At 43.6% G+C, this 19,045-nt stretch overlaps 1 protein-coding gene across 4 annotated transcripts in view; it reads left to right on the forward strand.

Moving 5' to 3' along the window:
- The window catches only part of LOC124014048 (ras association domain-containing protein 3-like), a 49,176-nt gene extending 32,788 nt beyond the window's left edge, over positions 1-16,388 (forward strand). For all 4 annotated transcript variants that reach the window (XM_046328722.1, XM_046328723.1, XM_046328724.1 and 1 more), the window contains 5 exons: positions 9,495-9,602; positions 11,219-11,374; positions 11,482-11,569; positions 13,167-13,282; positions 13,370-16,388. In XM_046328722.1, the coding sequence (XP_046184678.1) occupies positions 9,495-9,602; positions 11,219-11,374; positions 11,482-11,569; positions 13,167-13,282; positions 13,370-13,519 (618 nt within the window). In that variant the 3' untranslated portion in view covers positions 13,520-16,388. The remainder of the gene's footprint in view (positions 1-9,494; positions 9,603-11,218; positions 11,375-11,481; positions 11,570-13,166; positions 13,283-13,369) is intronic.
- The last annotated feature ends 2,657 nt before the right edge of the window (positions 16,389-19,045 follow it).

Below are 19,045 nucleotides of genomic sequence, written 5' to 3' on the forward strand. Positions count from 1 at the left end.
CAGTGCTGGGCCTAGTGCTATTTGTTACTGTATTCCCCATGTCTCCCATTGCTCAATGCCATGTTATAGGCCTAGGCTACATACTATAGCCAGTGTGTATTGTGTGGGCCTCTCCTATTAGGTTAACAACAAGCTGACCCAGCACATTGGTTTGATGCATGATGAATCCTCCCCAGGCAGTTATGTGAACTGTCAATCATCCCTGTCTCCCTCGTTAACAGGCCTGTGTGTGTCTGTGGTCTGTAGTGCAGGGTCCAGGTTTCCACAGCACCAGCTAATAAAACTCAACAGTGGAAGTCTGGGTTATTGTTGACCTGGGTTCTCAAAGGACTGGTCTTTCAGTGCTGTGAAATGTTCTATTGCCTCACACTAACATAGCTACTGAAGAACAGGGAAGTCTGCCTTTCATAATGTCACTTCTCACCACCCCATGCTTACTCCCCATTGTTGAAAAACACACACGGAGTTGGGTAACAGTGGCTGATCAGATGAAGAGATTGGGGAGGATGGGGTGTGGTAAAAAGCCTGAGGAGCTGAGGCGTGAGGAAGTAGAACAGTCTTGTTATTGGACCACAGTGATGTAATGTCTTTATTACAGGCCTAGGCTATGTGCTGCAGTAATGAAACCTGTCTGTCCAGGCAGTCGTACTCCGCACACTGATATTAAGCCTATATTTCAGGAGTCTTAGAAAACCAATAACTGTGCTGGAACATCCTGGCAAGAAGCCACTTGGGGTTGAGGGGCGAAGAGTTGCATTATCAGCGCACTCTTGTGTGGTGACTCTTTACAGCTGTGTTGGCGGAGAACTGACCCCCTTTAGTCGATTGTTTGGGCAATACGCTTTTGGTTGGCCTAGAATTTTTATTTTCTTTCGTCGCTGTTACAACAACTAAAATGTCTTGATTGACACCCGTCTGTGGCATAATCCATTGCGGAGGCCACACCAATGGCTCACCAGTATTTTATATATATAGTGGGGCAAAAAAGTATTTAGTCAGCCACCAATTGTGCAAGTTCTCCCACTTAAAAAGATGAGAGCATTTGGATGATCCAGAAGAAGATTGGGAGAATGTAGGTATGCTTTGGATGTAGACCTGCACCAGGCTGGGAAGACTGAATGTGCAATAGGTAAGCAGCATGGTTTGAAGAAATCAACTGTGGGAGCAATTATTAGGAAATGGAAGACATACAAGACTACTGATAATCTCCCTCGATCTGGGGCCCCACAATACTTATTTTCCACCATAATTTGCAAATAAATTAATAAAAAATCCTACAATGTGATTTTCTGGATTTATTTTCTCTAATTTTGACTGTCATAGTTGAAGTGTACCTATGATGAAAATTACAGGCCTCATCTTTTTAAGTGGGAGAACTTGTGCAATTGGTAAAATTTGATTTGACTAAATACTTTTTTTGCCCCAGTGTGTGTATATATGAGATTATTAGTCTCGTACAGTTTTCATTGTTAGTGGACACGTTGTTTGCAGAGCGCACAACCTAGGCTACACAAGTTTTGGTTTGTTTCGTTCAGTTTACGAGTTATCAATATATTCATTGTGTTTTGTTTGGAGCACTCCTGTCAATGTTAAGTAAGGACGCGCGTCTGATTGCGCGTAGAAGTAGGCCTCGGCTACCTGGCCTGCGCGCAAATGTAGGCTTAAATGTGATCATATTTCTAATTTGTCTTAAGCTCCACAGCTCATTAGTGGGAGTGAGTTATCAAATTAATTGTTTTTTCACCTCATACGGCAAGTTAACAAAGTCTGTTTTTACATCCATTTCCAGCTCTCTCAGCTTGGGGGGAAAAGTACAAATAAAATCATGTTCTTATCCAGCGGAAACTTCATAAAATAGGCCTACCTGATTTACTTCTTATGCTTCTTATTGCGCAAATAGGCTACAGATGTGTCTGTCTGGTGCTCACTGGTGTGGGATAACTCTGAGGGCCCAGAATATTTTACACGATGCTTCAAGTTTGTTAGCACCAGCTTCCTGCATTTTTATCAGGATTCTACATGCAGGCTGCAATATTATTTTGGGGTGCTTTATGTAGTCTATTTTTACAAAGTTGGCAATAGAAGTTACTTTTAGATCATGTGTAATTTTAATTTGGATACGAAGGCTTTATTATAAAATAAGTAATTGTAATCAAAAAAATATATATAATAGTGGTCGACCAAGAGTCGTCCTGTTCTTTCGACCAATCGAATGGTCAAACTTATGTATTCTTCCATATATAGACACATTGTTTGAATAAAACCAACTGCAAATGCACTGAGCTTGTCTGTTTGATTAAATAATAGACATAAATGACTCCAAGTCCAATAGTCACACTGTTAAAAAAAAATGACAGCAAGTGCCTGTGTGACTGCATGTTGTCTTTCTCTCCTCCCTACTGCAGTGAAAAGGCACCATAGCACAGCAAGTGTTTATTGCACTGTCACCACTGTTCTGTTACCAAAATCCCCAATTTGTTTAGAGAACCTCCCATTAACCCTTGCTCTCTATACGTGAAACATGTAAGCATTTCATGCATGTGACCTATAGCCTACAAAATCACAGAAATTGCTTATAACAAGCAGCAAAATGGATGTGTAGGATGTGAAAAATAAACCTGAAACGGGCAAATGTTTACTGGTTGTTCAGGAGGGAAAGGGGAAGTCAAATCTGTGGAAGACATTAAACTTAGTTGTGGAAACTACTGGAGCTCAAGGAGGAGGGTATGAGAGTATGATGCATGCCAAACAGTTGCTGTTAGATTACAAGCTCCCTGTGTGATGACATGAACAAATTAATAATTGATTGATAGACACAGTAGCCTAGATATTGAAATATACGCCTAAGTAAGTTATGGTATTAAGACCAAGCAGGACACGCTCTTAGGCCTCCAGCTCGATGATGGTTCTACAAGGCTACTATACCACGCCTACTAATGATAACATGATTGTGACACAGGTTCTGTTAATTACACTGTTCCAAACAGGCAGAGAATTTTGTAAACAACCAAAAATACATTCCAAATAATTACATAGCCGTTATTACAGCATTGCAAAGATTTAAAACAGCCAAATCTGTGAAATTACTTTTATTCAACATTTTGCACTTGCATGAGGCTTGTCGCTCACTGAATCAGTAGGCTAATAAACAAACACTCAAACAGGCAACAGAAGCAAGCTATGTCTTATTTCTGTAGATGTACAGTACCAGTCAAAAGTTTGGACCCCTTGATGACAAAGCTGTCATCAAGGCAAAGGGTGGCTACTTTGAAGAATCTAAAATAAAAACAAATCAAATTTTATAACACTTTTTTTGGTTACATGATTCCATGTGTTCTCATAGTTTTGATGTCTTCACTATTATTCTACAATGTAGAAAATAGTAAAAATAAAGAAAAATCCTTGAATGAGTGTGGCCCTAATTAATCGGCCATTCTGATTAATCGGTCGACCTCTAATCATAATCATTAGGATATTTTAGCAATTCGCAGTAGACATCCTAAATGTCCCCCAGCCTTCAGATGTGCGCTAAACAGTGCAGTTGCACTTGAGATGCGTTAAGGCTATGGATACAAATGTGAACTTATCATTTCCAGATGTTTAGGTCAGTTATATGCTGCTTTGCGGTCTATTAACAGCACAAGTTACATTAAATAGCTGTAATATTTTTTTACTGATGCATTTGGCAATATTCAAATCATAGAACGTATGAACAAAAACATTCACTGTGAATGTTGATACATGTAGACCCTTCATATATAGGCTATGAGCAGCACTTCGTTCAATTGATCAAATCACTTCATGGGGGGGATTTTTAAAAATTCGGTTGAAATAACAGACTACTCCTGGTCGACCAAGATTTTTGTTGTCGGGAACAGCCCTAGACGGTGGGACCAGAGGAGATGGTAATTCCCATCAGTTTGACAGAGAGGACCTGACTTTGATGTGTGGAGCACACGGATGCATGCAGACTAGAGAGAAACCGTGAGAGGGAGATCATCAAGAAATGGCCCACAAGAAAGCACGAGCCTTGGGTCTGTCCCTCAGTCATCGTCAATTCCCTGTCCTCTGACAAGGGCTTGGAATTGCCACGGACCCCACGATACGATATCACGGTACTTAGGTGGTGATTCAATATGTATTCTGATTCAGTAGTGATTTTTATTTTCTTGCGCTTCACTGTTTCTAAAATATTGCTCAACATATGTCTGTGACAGAGGGACAAGCGAAAGCCGTGATGAGTTTTGATCAGTCATGGAAATAAAGCTACTTAAAACCAATTGGCTCCCTATTTTTAAAAAGACTGAGAACAATTAAAGAAGATAAAGTACTGGATGCTGCATGTACAGCCAACTAGTGCAAAAATATTGATCTCCTTACTCCTCTTGGAACTACCCATCCCGGATCCGGGAGAAATATCATCAACTACACTAGCGCAACGGTCAAAAAATATTACTAGAAAATATTCATATTCATAAAATCACTAGTGAAATATAGCGAAACACAGCTTAGCTTTTTGTTAATCACCCTGTCACCTCAGATTTTGAAATGATGCTTTACAGCCAAAGCAAGACAACCGTTTGTAAGTTTATCGATAGCCTAGCATAGCATTATGTCCAGCTAGCAGCAGGAAGCTTGGTCACAAATCAGAAAAGCAATCAAATGAATCATTTACATTTGATCTTCAGATGTTTTCACTCACGAGACTCCCAGTTAGACAGCAATATTTTTATACCTAAAATACTTCAGTTTGTTGGTCACGTTATGTTGAGAAATTAACCGGAAATAGCAGTCACGACAACGGCAATTTTTCCAAATTTTATCCATAATATTGACAAACATGGCAGTTTTTTATAATCAATCCTCAAGGTGTTTTTCAAATATCTATTCGATAATATATCAACCGGGACAATTGGCAATTGACAGAGCCCTCAGCTGGCCACTTATGCAATGTAGTCGTTTACGCTCATTCTTCAACAAAGGTGTGAAACTATGTCTAAAGGCTGTAGACACCTTAGGGAATACGTAGAAAAAGGAATCTGGTTGTTATCCCTTTCAATGGCCAATTTGGGATGCATAGGAACACAACGGTTTCAAAATAAGAGGCACTTCCTGATTGGGTTTTCCTCAGGGTTTCGCCTGCAATATCAGTTCTGTTATACTCACATATATTTTGACAGTTTTGTAAACTTTAGATTTTCTATCCTAAGCTGTCAATTATATGCATATTCTAGCATCTGGTCCTGAGAAATAGGCTGTTTACTTTGGGAATGTTATTTTTCCCAAAAATAAAAATGGTGCTCCCTAGTTTCAAGAGGTTAAGTAAAGCCTCTTTCCTATGCTATTCTGTGTGTTTGTGCATGCAGTACTGGGTCGGACTCCAGTACGGCAAATAGCTGTTGGAATCCCTCCAGGTCCAAATTAATACTGTGTTTTGTAGTGTGGTGTCAGGGAATTGGCTGTGGTTTAGTGGTAGTATAGGAGCTCTCCAATTGGGCTTGTACTGAATGAGGTGTATGCAGTGCTTGATTTAAGTCTACATAACCTGCATTAGTTGAGGAATCATCGATGTCTGTTATGCGGAGGAAAGGTGTGGCTGCTGTGGACTTCCCCCTCTAAGCTGCAGAAGAAGTCTCACGGGGGGGGGGGGGGGGGGGTGTAATAGTTGCTACAGTGCTGTGACACTGATTGAGACGGTCATCACAAAATACCATAACAAATGGTCAAATTGCTCTTCCCATACCAGATCTTTATGTAGAACAATATCCATGCCCTTCCAGATGTAGATTAAGTCAGGGGTGTTTAGTATCTTTCCAGCTTTTACTATATATATATTTATATTTGCTCTGGATCTGTCTGTAAACAGATTACCTACATAGCTGATGTTATCTTAATTAGTCAGTCAAACCTGTTCCTCGCCTGACTGAGAGAAGCGCTGGAGAAACCAGTCTGACACAAAGCATAGCCGAATCTCTATTCTTAGAACACACCACACACATTACTTCACACGTTAAGCTACAACACCTCTACTTAAGCACTGAACTCATTGTAACTCTACTTACTAAGGCTTACTCTAAGCAGTCAATCCCAGAGCATCTTTACTGACCACTATCCCTCGTTGCTCGGCCTACTGACTCTTTACACTAAAAACTACTTATTTCTCTTTATCAGTCCTGCTCTTATACCGTTGCCACCCCAGCTAACCCTGCCTGCCCCAGGAAAAGTTGCTTAACTGCTTACTTCAATCCGAGTACAGAGGGAGAGTATAGGCTTGTAGTTCATTTAACGGAGTCTAATCCGACTGGCATTCATTAACCTTGATGCTGCAGTAATTTACAGTGATGGTTGATGAAAGAGCAACAGGTTGAACTCTCAGGGAGTGTCTGTTCTGCTGTCTTTCTGTTCTCCCCCTTACCGGCTGCAGTGTAGTGGCCCGTGGCTATAACAAACACTGTGTGGGAGTGAAGGCTTTTTTTTGGGAGGGGGGTCCATTACCTCATTGGGATGTTTGTTTGTTTAGCCTTTTGCCTGTCATGCTCTGTTTCACTGGTGCTCCTCTTAACCCTCTCCTGTCTGCCCCATGCTCATCTGTCTGTATGGACTCAAATACACTCCCTTTTATATACTCTGCCTCGTAACCCAAAGTAATGATACTGATGTTAGTTTGTTCAAGACCGCAGTCATGAACTGGCTCGGTGCGGAGTCATCTGATGTAGTTGATCATGACCTCTGCGAGGGTCTGTTTGAAACCGAGGTAATCCTATAGAGCTGGTTGGAGAGGGTGAGAAGACTATTTTTAACACAGTAACCAACCCAAATCTTTTCTCTCACAAACCCCAGAGTGGTTATGGCCCATGCAATAGCGGCTCTTAAGTGTTGTCATAACCATCACCAACCTCTTTCTCTGTGGCTACCCATAATCCCCTGGGTCTTACTGTGAGCCACCTGAATCAGCTGTGACCTAGGTGGACTTGACCAACAGTTTTCCTCACAGGCCCATCCTACTACAGCTCCACCAAGCCCAGTTCCCAGTCTGCGAAGACAGCTGGCTGCGGCAGGAGTCTAAACCACAGCATTAGACCACATCCATTGCTAACCGTAACAGTAAGGAGCTCTGTTCTGTTACTTTATGAGCCTGTTGTCCTCTGTGGTAGGCAGTAAAAACAAGTCAATCAGAAGAACCTCCAGAAGGGCATGCATGCTTTTTACTGCCTTGATGTTGACATGAAAGAGAACACTAGTATTAGCTATTAGAACCATACCACTCCACTATCAATGTTATTGCCTAAGGTGGACTCTTCTGTGTGTGTACACACAAGTTGGCACCCTGGTCTCTCGTGCAGTGTGGCCTTATAAGGTGTCCAGTGCCTGCTAGGTCTTGTCAGGATACTGACTGGGGTTTAGGTTTGTTTTTAGTATCTAGGAGCCTTAGAGCAGAGAAGCACTATGTGCACTATGCCCATGTAAGAACACACAGCGCTGTCTGGACTTTGGACCTTCAGGCACACACGGAGAATGACGCGGGTCTGCTATGACTGCATGATCCAGGGTGAAATGGAGAGGAAGCTGCAGTCATGTCCATTAAGAAATATGACTCAAATTCAGTTATCGTTATCAACAAACTCTGAAGTCAGATCCTTCTACTTTCTAGGAGTTTAAACTTTGTGTGTGACGGTCACAGCCTTCAGCAAAAAGACTCTCTCTGGATCTGGGGAGAACATTCGTTACATAACTATGGATAGGGCCTGGTGCACTTCTGTCCTATGGATGAGTCGTCTCTGCTGTGGTGGACCCTTGCCTTGAGGGGGAGACCCAATAAGATACAGGGTGTGTGAGATGCATGACGGTTGTATGCGTGTGATTCCAGTGTTTCCCCTAGATTATTTTCCAAAATCAACTAGGGTAGGGCGATTCCAATTACTAAACACAAATATAAATGCAACATGCATCAATTTCAATAATTTTTACTGATTTACAGTTCATATAAGGAAATCAGTCAATTGAAATGTATTCATTAGACCCTAATTTATGGATTTCACATGACTAGGCATGGGCGCAGCCAATCAGAATGAGTTTTTACCCACAAAGGGGCTTTATTCCAGGCAGAAATAATCCTCATCTCTCTCCGGGTGGCTGATCTCAGATGATCCCGCAGTCAGTGAAAAACAAATTCTTACTTACAATGACGGCCAAACCCAGATGACGCTGGGCCAATTATGCGGCGCCCTACGGGACTCCCAATCACGGCCGGATGTGATACAGCCTGAATTTGAACCAGGCACTGTAGTGATGCCTCTTGCACTGAGATGCAGTAGACCGCTGTGCCACACGGGAGCCCAAAAAAGCCAGATGTGGAAGTCCTGAGCTGGCACGGTTACACTTGGTCTGCGGTTGTGAGGCCGGTTTGACTTACTGCCAAATTCTCTAAAACAACGTTGGAGGCGGCTTATGGTGGTAAATTAACAAACATTTCTGACAACCGCTCTGGTGGACATTCCTGCAGTCAGCATGCCATTTGCACACTCCCTCAAGGGAGACATCTTTGACATTGTTGTGACAACTGCATGTTTTAGTGGCCTTTTATTGCCCCAGCACAAGGTGCACCTGTGTAATCATGCTGTTTTAATCAGCTTCTTGATATGCCACACCTGTCAGGTGGAAAGAAAGCAACGCATAACCATAAATGAAGCACTTTTCTTAAAAGCTAATGTTGCCAAAAGTAATTAGGAAAGAAGTGACGTGAGTCAAGGTGCAACAAACATTGATGCTCACTTTTTGTTTTATTTAAACAAAAGTTATAAGGTTCTAAAAGTAAATAGGTCGTTTTAAAATCATCTGAAAACTAAGCATCTCAATAAATAACAAAGAATGCAGTGTGTCATTAGGTAATGCAAAATTCCAGTCTGAAGGAAGTATGCTTTGAATTATTTTCCCTCAGTCATTAGATATGTTTTTTTGTCACACTCCCTTTTAATGAGTCCTTGTGTGTATGAGGGAAATAGAAGGCACGTATCTGTTCCTTAGTTGTAGCTTTTAAAAATGTGGTAATATATAATAATATATTCATATTTTGTAACTTAATCCGTTCAAAAGCTAGACTCCATATGTAGAATCAACATGCCACATAGGGCGCTAGAAACCACACTATAGACAACCACCATAGTGCTTGTCGTTCTGGAACTGAACGTCCGATATTGGCTTTTATTATTATTATTATTATTATACTTTTAAAGATCTTTAATTAATTTGCACAATTAATCAAAGGGCCAGTATAAAATAATAAACGGGCTAGATCTGGCCTGGGCCCCGCTAGTTGAATATCCCTTATCTAGGTCCTCCAAATGAAGGTCAGGACAACACTGGCAGGCCCAGGGCTGGAGGCCTGTCAGTGTGTGTGTGTGCTCTGTCGATCTGTATCAGCTGATCTTACCAATCTCTTCAGGCCATAACACATGTAATAACACCACTTAACTCTCTCTGTTTCTGTCTATCAGGATGTGGAGCAGGAAAGGGAGTTACGGACTCATCTCAGCAGAGAGGAGATCAGACAGAAGGTCGAGCTGTACAACTCCTCCTCCAAGGACCACCTCAAAATGACCCTGGTAAGTGACCTCTAACCCTGACCCCATCCACTAACCCATAACCCAACTCCTCCATCAGACATTAGGCTACCTCGGTTTATCATCCCTTCTGACCTAGCTTCCCACTTTTGACCCCCTCATCCCTAAACCAACTTGTATGACCGTCAGGCTCTGATGGTGATCTCTGCCACGAGTGTGTGCGTGGTTCTGCCAGCCTTCAGAGCTGAACTGTAAAGGCTCATTCAGCGCTCACGTGTTGTGCGTTATCTGTCCCCTCCTGATCCACAAGAGACGTGACACACACGTTTGCTTGCTGCATGTTTCCACCACATCTCTCCTTCCTTCCTCTGTTTACTAATGATAAGGATGATGATTGAACAGAAGCTCTGTTGTCCTGACCTCCCCTGTTATGTGGAAGAGGTCCAGCTCTGTCTAACTGACTGCTCACCAAGCTGCGGGCATGATGGTGGCACACAGCACATGTTCACCAGACTAGCTGTCTGGAACAGGCCTGTCTGAGAGAGATGTATCGGATGAATAACGAGCATACTTATTTCCTTCTGGGTCAAAGTTCGAAACCACTGTTCTTTGATTCACATTGATGTCCATCTACTCCATGCGATCAGACCTGTCAGTCTCATCTAAAACATGCAGTCAGGCTGGCATAATGACTCTACTGCGGTCTTGTTGTCTTTTAGAATGTCTTTGTTTGCTCCCACTTCTCGCCTCTCTTTGTGTCCCTGATCTGTCCATCTATCGCAACCACAAGTCACTCTTTGTTCTCTTTGTCTATAGAAACATAACTCTGTGATGGTGCATTTTAGTAGTGGCAGTCAGCTGATTGATGCGTTTCATCTCTTCTCCTTTAATAACCTTCTAAACACCAGTGGTGGAAAAAGTACCCCATTCTTTTTTTTAAACTTAAAGTAAAGATACTTTAATAGACAATGAATCAAGTAAAAGTGAGTCATCCAGTAAAAGTCTAAAAGTATTTGGTTTTAAAAGTATGGATAATTCCTTATATTAAGCAAACCACACAGTGCCATATTTTGTAAAAATAATAATAATAATAAGATAGCCAGAGGCGAACTACAGCACTCAGACATTTACAAACAAAGCATTTGTGTTTAGTGAGTCCGTCAGATCAGAGGCAGTAGGGATGACCAGGGATTTTCTCTGTAGATGTGCGTGAATTGGACCCTTTTCCTGTCTTGCTAAGCATTCAAATGTAACGAGTACTTTTGGGCGTAAGGGAAAATGTATGGAGTAAAGTACATTATTTGCTTTAAGAATGTAGTGAAGTAAAAGTTGTCAAAAATATAAATGGTAATGTTACCCCCCAAAACAACTTAAGTAGTGCTTTAAAGTATTTTTACTTTAGTACCTTTACACCACTGCTAAACACACTCTCGCACAGTGCTGTCACGTCCACAGGGGGATGGCATGTGAAGTAATGGGTTTAAAGATGAGCCCACAAATCTGGGCTCCATCTGGTAATTAATGTGAAGCCCCCACCCACCCAATCATCTGGTCATCTCTCACACAGACATGACAGAGCTTACTGTGTGCGAACATGAGTGCTTGTGTACCTGTTCTGTGTTGCCCTGCAGTATCCTAACCGGTCTGCCTCCCTGTAGAACCCCAGTGGTGTGTATACAGGGTTCATTAAGGTGCAGTTGGAGCTGAGGAGACCCGTCACAGTACGAGGGGGCCAGGGAGGAGAGGAAGCCTTCTACCTCCCCCAGGGGGCGATTAACACTCTTCACATCAGCTCCAACAACACCGTACGACAGGTGGGTCTCACACATGCACACAGTTACGTACAACCTGCGTGCAGTGATTTAGTAGAAAATGGCTATAATTATATATGAACACTGATGCTGATCTTTGTTTCCATCAGGTGATTCAGGCCCTGTTGACCAAGTTCACCGTAGCTGACAACCCTGCTAAATATGCCCTGTACAAACGCTGCCGCAGGGATGAGCAAGGTAAGTGTTTGTGTGGCGTCTGTCTTTCTGGCTATAGGAGGCATTGTAGTTGGTTTGTCATGCTATAGATGCCAGTCTATGTTAGCTGGCTGGATAGCATGCATGCCAGAACTGGGCTGGTGTCTGAACATAGTGTGTGTCGGTATCTGTAGGGTTTAGGGTGTGTATTTCTAGACGCCTCACCCTCATGTTGCTGAATGCCACAGGGCTGCCCGCACACACACATTACTTTTCACCCCTGTGGCTGGAATGCCCCACCAGGGAAGGAACACACACACCGTGTACAGCAGCAGCTGTTCTCAACCAGCCAGCCTGTGGAGAGAAGTCCACAACAGGTTTCAGTACAGTTTACAGTAGCAGCCGGTGTCTTGGTCTTCTGTTCCCCCCCGCTACTGTTCTTCCTATTTTAGGGCTCTGCTAGATAAGATGGAGAGGGCAACTCTCTGGTGAGGTTCAGCATGGACCTTCACTCGGCTCAGTCTGAGACCACCAGGAGACGAGCAAAGACGGATCAGTCCCTATACCACAGAGCAGGAGATAAACCCATCTTACTGAAGACCGGGTGGGGTTAGGGGTAGAGTAGTCGGGAATAGGAGTGCAGGTAGCTTATGGTTGTGAATAGGTCAGACTTCCAGCCGAGTTGCAGTGCCGACAATAGACAGACTGCACAATCTCACACTGTTGTGTAATCTGACAGCTCTTCATTGTGTCAAGGGAAATGCGCACACCCGCTATCCCAGACGTCTGGGACAGCGTGACTTTGACGCTAGCTCTGACGTTGTGCGTGTTTGCGGTGTTTTCCCTTCGGTACATGAAGAGAGGTCTGAGCCTGTTAATGTCTGTCTAGACAGTATATACTGTGGTCCAATTAAAAACATGGGGGGGGGGGGGCTTGTGTGTGTGCTGGGCTGTATGGGGCACGGACTCAGTTCGAAATGGTTAGGATTTGAGGCGTCATAACTCTGACCCTAGATCTGTGGTTACTGCGTGATCTATGAGGAATGGTAAATGTATGCACGTCTAACTTATGACCCATTCCGATGGTGTAAACTTAAAGCCCCTGCCTGCCGCAAGAAATGCCACGGTGATGTCTGAATCTGGCATGGAACGCGGGTCTCTCCCAGTCCTGCTGAGATGGATGGCTAAAGTACTGTACTACCATGGCACCATCTGGTACATAGCTGTGTAGAGCTAGTCCCTTTCAGCAGCTGTGTTTTTAATAGGAGAGCCTGTAGGCTTGGCCTAGCAGGCAGGCGGGAGCCTCTACTGTAGAGGGACAGGCTGAGAGCATGTTGTGGTGTGAGCTGCTGTCTCTGGATATGGAGCATGCAGGAGGGTTTAGGGCTGCCTGGTGACTTGACTCGCATGAAAGACGTCGGTCTCCCTGAACTGACCAGGCTGCTTTCTGTTTGTGCTTACCCCCATGGCATGTAGCCAAAACTTTAAAAAAATATATAATTTTTTACTAACGACGCTCTCATTTGTGTTTTTACAGCACACACCCCCCCCCCGACTTGACATTGAACCGTTCTGTAGAATAAACCCTAATAATCATGAATTATAACCACAGAATATTATTGTGTGTTTCTTCCTGTAGAGTACATGTGTAAGCTGTCGGAGGGAGAGCATCCGTTGTTCCTGCGTCTGCTAGCAGGTCCCAACACCGACAGGCTGGGCTTTGTCCTGAGAGAACAGCAGACTGGCGAGGTCATGGTAAGACGCACACTGAACTCCCACACACACACACACTAAACACACACTCATGCTCCCTGTATTAACCATACCTCTCTCCTCTTCCAGTGGGAAGCGTTCTCCATCGCAGAGTTGAGTAACTTCCTAAGGATGCTGGAGAAGGAGGAGACTGAGCGGGTGTGTTCTGTGACGCGTCGCTACGACAACTACAGACTCAAACTGCAGGAGGCCATGAGAGCAGCAGGGGGGCCGGGGTAACTACTATCCCCGGAGGAGAGAGGGCTGGGAACCAGAATCCAGTCTAAGGGACACTGAGGGGGAAACTGGTCCAACCTGATTCAGAAACTGGAAAGAGCTGGAATAAACTCTAGATTTTACCTGTGGACCCTATGTGCAATACACTAGATGGACACTAGAGGGCATCTGTGGTTCCACTGCGTTCAGCCTGGACTTGGCATTAAGCACTCAAGAGACTAGCTCCATGTCTTTACTGAGTAGGCCTACACCCCTGTGTGCCATATCCACTCTTCTGTTCACTCTTTTTATCCTTCTGGTTATTGCCATTTTTTATTTTTTTAGAATGACCTTTTTGAACACGTGAATGATTCAAACCCCCGAATATTTGAATCCATTTATTTTGCATTTTTATTTAATTGGTGGATGCAAGGGTTTGTACATATTGTCGTTTTTAATTTATGTGGGTGAAGCTTTGTTCTGTTTCTTTGCAGAAATGGTTTTATTGTGTTCTATGAAGGCGTGGCAGCAATCCAACCCCCAAAGGGCCCGACTCGTGTGCTCACTGATTTCTCTCACCGGGGTTAATGCACAGAAAACATATCAGCAACATAAAGGCTAGACTGGTTTATCATGGAAAGGACACGGTCTTGGATGAAATAGAAACTAGAAAAGGCAAATGATACAAACCAGAATAAGAGTGGTGTATTTAAACTGAAGGTTGTGATGGTCTTGAAAGGAGAAGCATATTTGGTGCAGTTTTTAGTCTGACAGTCACAAGCTGTTTGGGGTTTAGAGGTCAGGATGGAAATGTGACCGCTTGTGACCAGACTGAAAGTGGAGTTTGAGCTGACCGCTCACATTTGACCTCTGGACGGAGACTAGTTGTATCAGAGGAGAAGAGGTTAGCGCTGTGAGAATGGAAAGATTTTTAGGAAGTTGACTAATGGTTTTAGAGGAAGTAGATAAGTAAGACTGTAAAAAAACAACAAATGAAATGGATGTGACAAACAAGAGTTTTTGGAGTTCCATGTTAAAAGAGATTTTCTATGCTGAGAAAGTTCAGGGCCTCTTGGAGCCAGCGCCAGGCCAGTGGCCACAGATAACATGGTCATGAATCGCAGCAAAGGACAATGGCTATATTTCTGTTCCTCTGGTAGTCATTGAACATGGCTACATCTGTCCTATTCTGCTTCAGGGCTGGTAGGATAAAGTCAGTTTATTGTAGAGGTGACGTCACATGGCCATGTGTTCAGTGTCCTAGACTAGGAGAAAGCGGCTAGAACCTGTTGCTTTGAAGTTCTCGCATTTTGCCTCCCTGTCCGTCTCTCTCTCTCAGTACTGTATTTACATCTACCAGGGTTGTATCGATTTTCTGGTAGTTACAGGAGAGGTCATTTGAACAGAGACTGTACTTTGGAATAGATGGACAATGAATTGAATGGACAGAGCAACGAGTGAGCGCATTTTGGGCCATCAACCCTCGGCACAGTATCAAAACACACTGACCAAATGCAAGAATATATGTTGATTTGGCATGTTTAAAAGCCTTGTTTATCTGCAAGTACTATATGACGTTTTTTCTGATGGTACTGCATTAGTTGCCATGTTTATCTCTAGAAAGAGTAGTGGTGTGGTTCTATAGCCCCACCTTATGGATAAATGCTGTAACTGTGTCCTCTCGGTCTGCCTGTTGGTGATATGTGCTGTTGCTTATGTTTTCATGTTCTATAACCAAAGCTATTATAAAATGTTTGGATTTATTTTAGGTTTTGCCTGATGCTCCTAGAGGCCTCAAATTAAGGGAACATTTTATAGCTAGAGTTTTTATTATAAGGGGTTACACACCCAGAACTTAATTTACGTTTAAACACTGGGTTAATGGAATTAGATATGGTAAAATCTATAACTTTTTTTATCCTAAAGCCATTTTCTTTGCAATCCTTGCTAGATGGTGTTGCAAAGCACAGTGTTACATTGACAGATACCACTGGCCCTGTGTTAGTTAAAGGTCTGCACATTTCAGCATCAGGGCTTTGAATCAGACAAGTTAATATCTATCTACAGAGCTTCTATCGGACCAGTTTACGATCTACTGAAGCTTCTGGGCACTTTACCTTTTAATTCAGGGATTTTTCTTTACCTTCTCCATTTACCAGATGCCAGATGCCAATCTTCCACTATTATAATTCTACACAATGTTTCATAATTAGGCCTTATTGAAATGAGTGGCTTTTATGAAAGATGTAAGGTGTTTGTACCATCTCCTGTATGATTTGTTAGACTGTGAAAGTTGGTTTATCTTCAATTTGTATCATGGGCAGCGCTCTCTGGTTAGCTTTGTTAAGTGGGATGTAGGAGGACGACTGCTAAAGTAACCCATATAAATATACTATAAAGCATGCATCATCTACACCTAATGCATATAGGTCTACTATGTGGCTCTTGGGAACCAGAGGCCAGTACTGTTGAACTTGGAAATGTATGAAAGTTTTTATAGATAAACATAAACTAGTTAGATGCATAACTGTTATTTGCCAAAGATTGCTAGCCCCCCTGTCTCTTCAGCTATGCCCTAATGTTCGACGCTGCAGTGCTATATGCAGCGACTGTAAGATCTATACCTGGAATGATTCTGCTGACAGTGTTAGTGATGGTTCAGTACCAGGATGTGGATGAACACAGCAGCTGTGGGCTCAGCTTGGAGGAGACGGGATTGAACCGACATGTTATAATGACAAAAAATGTTGCTATATTCTATTTATATTATTGATGATGCAGATTTATTTTTGTAGGTAACTTTCTTTTTTTTTTCTTTTTTTGCATTGTTACCAAATGTGGCCTTCTCTAAAGGACTGAATTCATCTATTAAAGTTTTAAATTGTACCAAAAAGGGAACATTGGTGAATCCAATGATCTGGCCACTGAATCAAAAATGCTTAACTAATGAGACCTGACTGCACTCCTATAGGCAGCTCCTAAAGGGGCAAACAGCAGTTGCTACGTAAGATGACGTCCTCGTCGATCTCCAGTACATAGCCATACTGGGGGTAGCTCATTAAGGTGTTGCAGTAGTACAAGGGCTGGGCAGCATAGCAGGGGCATCTGCATCAATAGGTGGGCAAGTCAGCGGTCGCCCAGGTGTATGGCACCAGCTCATAGATCTCCGGTTTCTACACCAGCATGTCTTTGCCTGTGTGCCTGGGGTCTCAATCTTCAGAGGGTCCCTGGAGTGAGCTTCTTCCTGTGGACTTCGGAGGCTGCGCCAGTGTGAAGCAGCCTCTTCATCATCCCGCATATCTCTGTAGTCAGGTCCTTCGTGTAGGTGCCTGTGAACTCAACTTACAGGTCCTGCTCTCTTCTCTTCGTCTGAATAGCATCTCGTTGATGTTATTGGGAGGGCTCTCTAGGGGCCGAGCTGGGGCAGCCCAGACAATCTTCCCCGCTATTGGATACATTCAATCACTTTCAAATTAATTTACAGAGCTATAGATGTTAAGACACCATCCTTGATATCAAAATTCTAGTTTTAACCATGTTTTGAGGTTATACACTTTTGTTTACAAACCCTGGAGTAAAGCAAGCTTATGTTTGGGGTTCTTACAGGACAGTTAAAGGGCAATGCCAGCACTTCAAATTAATTGTAATTATTTACAGCACAATACCAGGGTTAACATATGCAAAAAAGTGTTTTGTTGAGGGGGGGAAATAATCCGGGATTTTGAAGTAGTGACATTTGCAGTGACAAGGGGAGCACAAAAATAGTCTCCCTTGGGCTGGAAACCTGTTGAAGGTTCATTTTTATTTTTAACCCTACCCTGTCACAAAGAAGCTTTAAAAAAAATAGAACGCCGTTTACACATACAGTATGTAGACAGGTTTGGTGCTGCAGATGATGACTGAGGTTGAAAAGTTGCGGAATTGCCCTTTAAACTAAGCTCAGAAAGCATTTATAGGTGTATATTCTTCAATAATCAATGGGCTCATATCAATTCATAAGTCCAAAAATGGATGTAGACTGAATTTATGCAAAATACAACAATTTCAAAGATTTTACTGACTTACAGTTCATATAAGGAAATCAGTCAATTGAAAATAATTCATTAGTTTGGGCCACCTCTAGCTGATCCTTTGTGTAATCATTACATTACATTTTTACATTTAAGTCATTTAGCAGACGCTCTTATCCAGAGCGACTTACAAATTGGTGCATTCACCTTATGACATCCAGTGGGACAGTCACTTAACAATAGTGCATCTAAAACTTAGGGGGGGGGTGGGGTGAGAGGGATTACTTAACCTATCCTAGGTATTCCTTAAAGAGGTGGGGTTTCAGGTGTCTCCGGAAGGTGGTGATTGACTCCGCTGTCCTGGCGTCGTGAGGGTGTTTGTTCCACCATTGGGGGGGCCAGGGCAGCGAACAGTTTTGACAGGGCTGAGCGGGAGCTGTACTTCCTCAGTGGTAGGGAGGCGAGCAGGCCAGAGGTGGATGAACGCAGTGCCCTTGTTTGGGTGTAGGGCCTGATCAGAGCCTGGAGGTACTGAGGTGCCGTTCCCCTCACAGCTCCGTAGGCAAGCACCATGGTCTTGTAGCGGATGCGAGCTTCAACTGGAAGCCAGTGGAGAGAACGGAGGAGCGGGGTGACGTGAGAGAACTTGGGAAGGTTGAACACCAGACGGGCTGCGGCGTTCTGGATGAGTTGAAGGGGTTTAATGGCACAGGCAGGGAGCCCAGCCAACAGCGAGTTGCAGTAATCCAGACGGGAGATGACAAGTGCCTGGATTAGGACCTGCGCCGCGTCCTGTGTGAGGCAGGGTCGTACTCTGCGGATGTTGTAGAGCATGAACCTACAGGAACGGGCCACCGCCTTGATGTTAGTTGAGAACGACAGGGTGTTGTCCAGGATCACGCCAAGGTTCTTGGCGCTCTGGGAGGAGGACACAATGGAGTTGTCAACCGTGATGGCGAGATCATGGAACGGGCAGTCCTTCCCCGGGAGGAAGAGCAGCTCCGTCTTGCCGAGGTTCAGCTTGAGGTGGTGATCCGTCATCCACACTGATATGTCTGCCAGACATGCAGAGATGCGATTCGCCACCTGGTCATCAGAAGGGGAAAGGAGAAGATTAATTGTGTGTCGTCTGCATAGCAATGATAAGAGAGACCATGTGAGGTTATGACAGAGCCAAGTGACTTGGTGTATAGCGAGAATAGGAGAGGGCCAAGAACAGAGCCCTGGGGGACACCAGTGGTGAGAGCGCGTGGTGAGGAGACAGATTCTCGCCACGCCACCTGGTAGGAGCGACCTGTCAGGTAGGACGCAATCCAAGCGTGGGCCGCGCCGGAGATGCCCAACTCGGAGAGGGTGGAGAGGAGGATCTGATGGTTCACAGTATCGAAGGCAGCCGATAGATCTAGAAGGATGAGAGCAGAGGAGAGAGAGTTAGCTTTAGCAGTGCGGAGCGCCTCCGTGATACAGAGGAGAGCAGTCTCAGTTGAATGACTAGTCTTGAAACCTGACTGATTTGGATCAAGAAGGTCATTCAGAGAGA

This window comes from Oncorhynchus gorbuscha, linkage group LG25 (assembly GCF_021184085.1).
Source record: "Oncorhynchus gorbuscha isolate QuinsamMale2020 ecotype Even-year linkage group LG25, OgorEven_v1.0, whole genome shotgun sequence".
In the NCBI taxonomy this organism is placed as follows: Eukaryota; Metazoa; Chordata; class Actinopteri; order Salmoniformes; family Salmonidae; genus Oncorhynchus; species Oncorhynchus gorbuscha.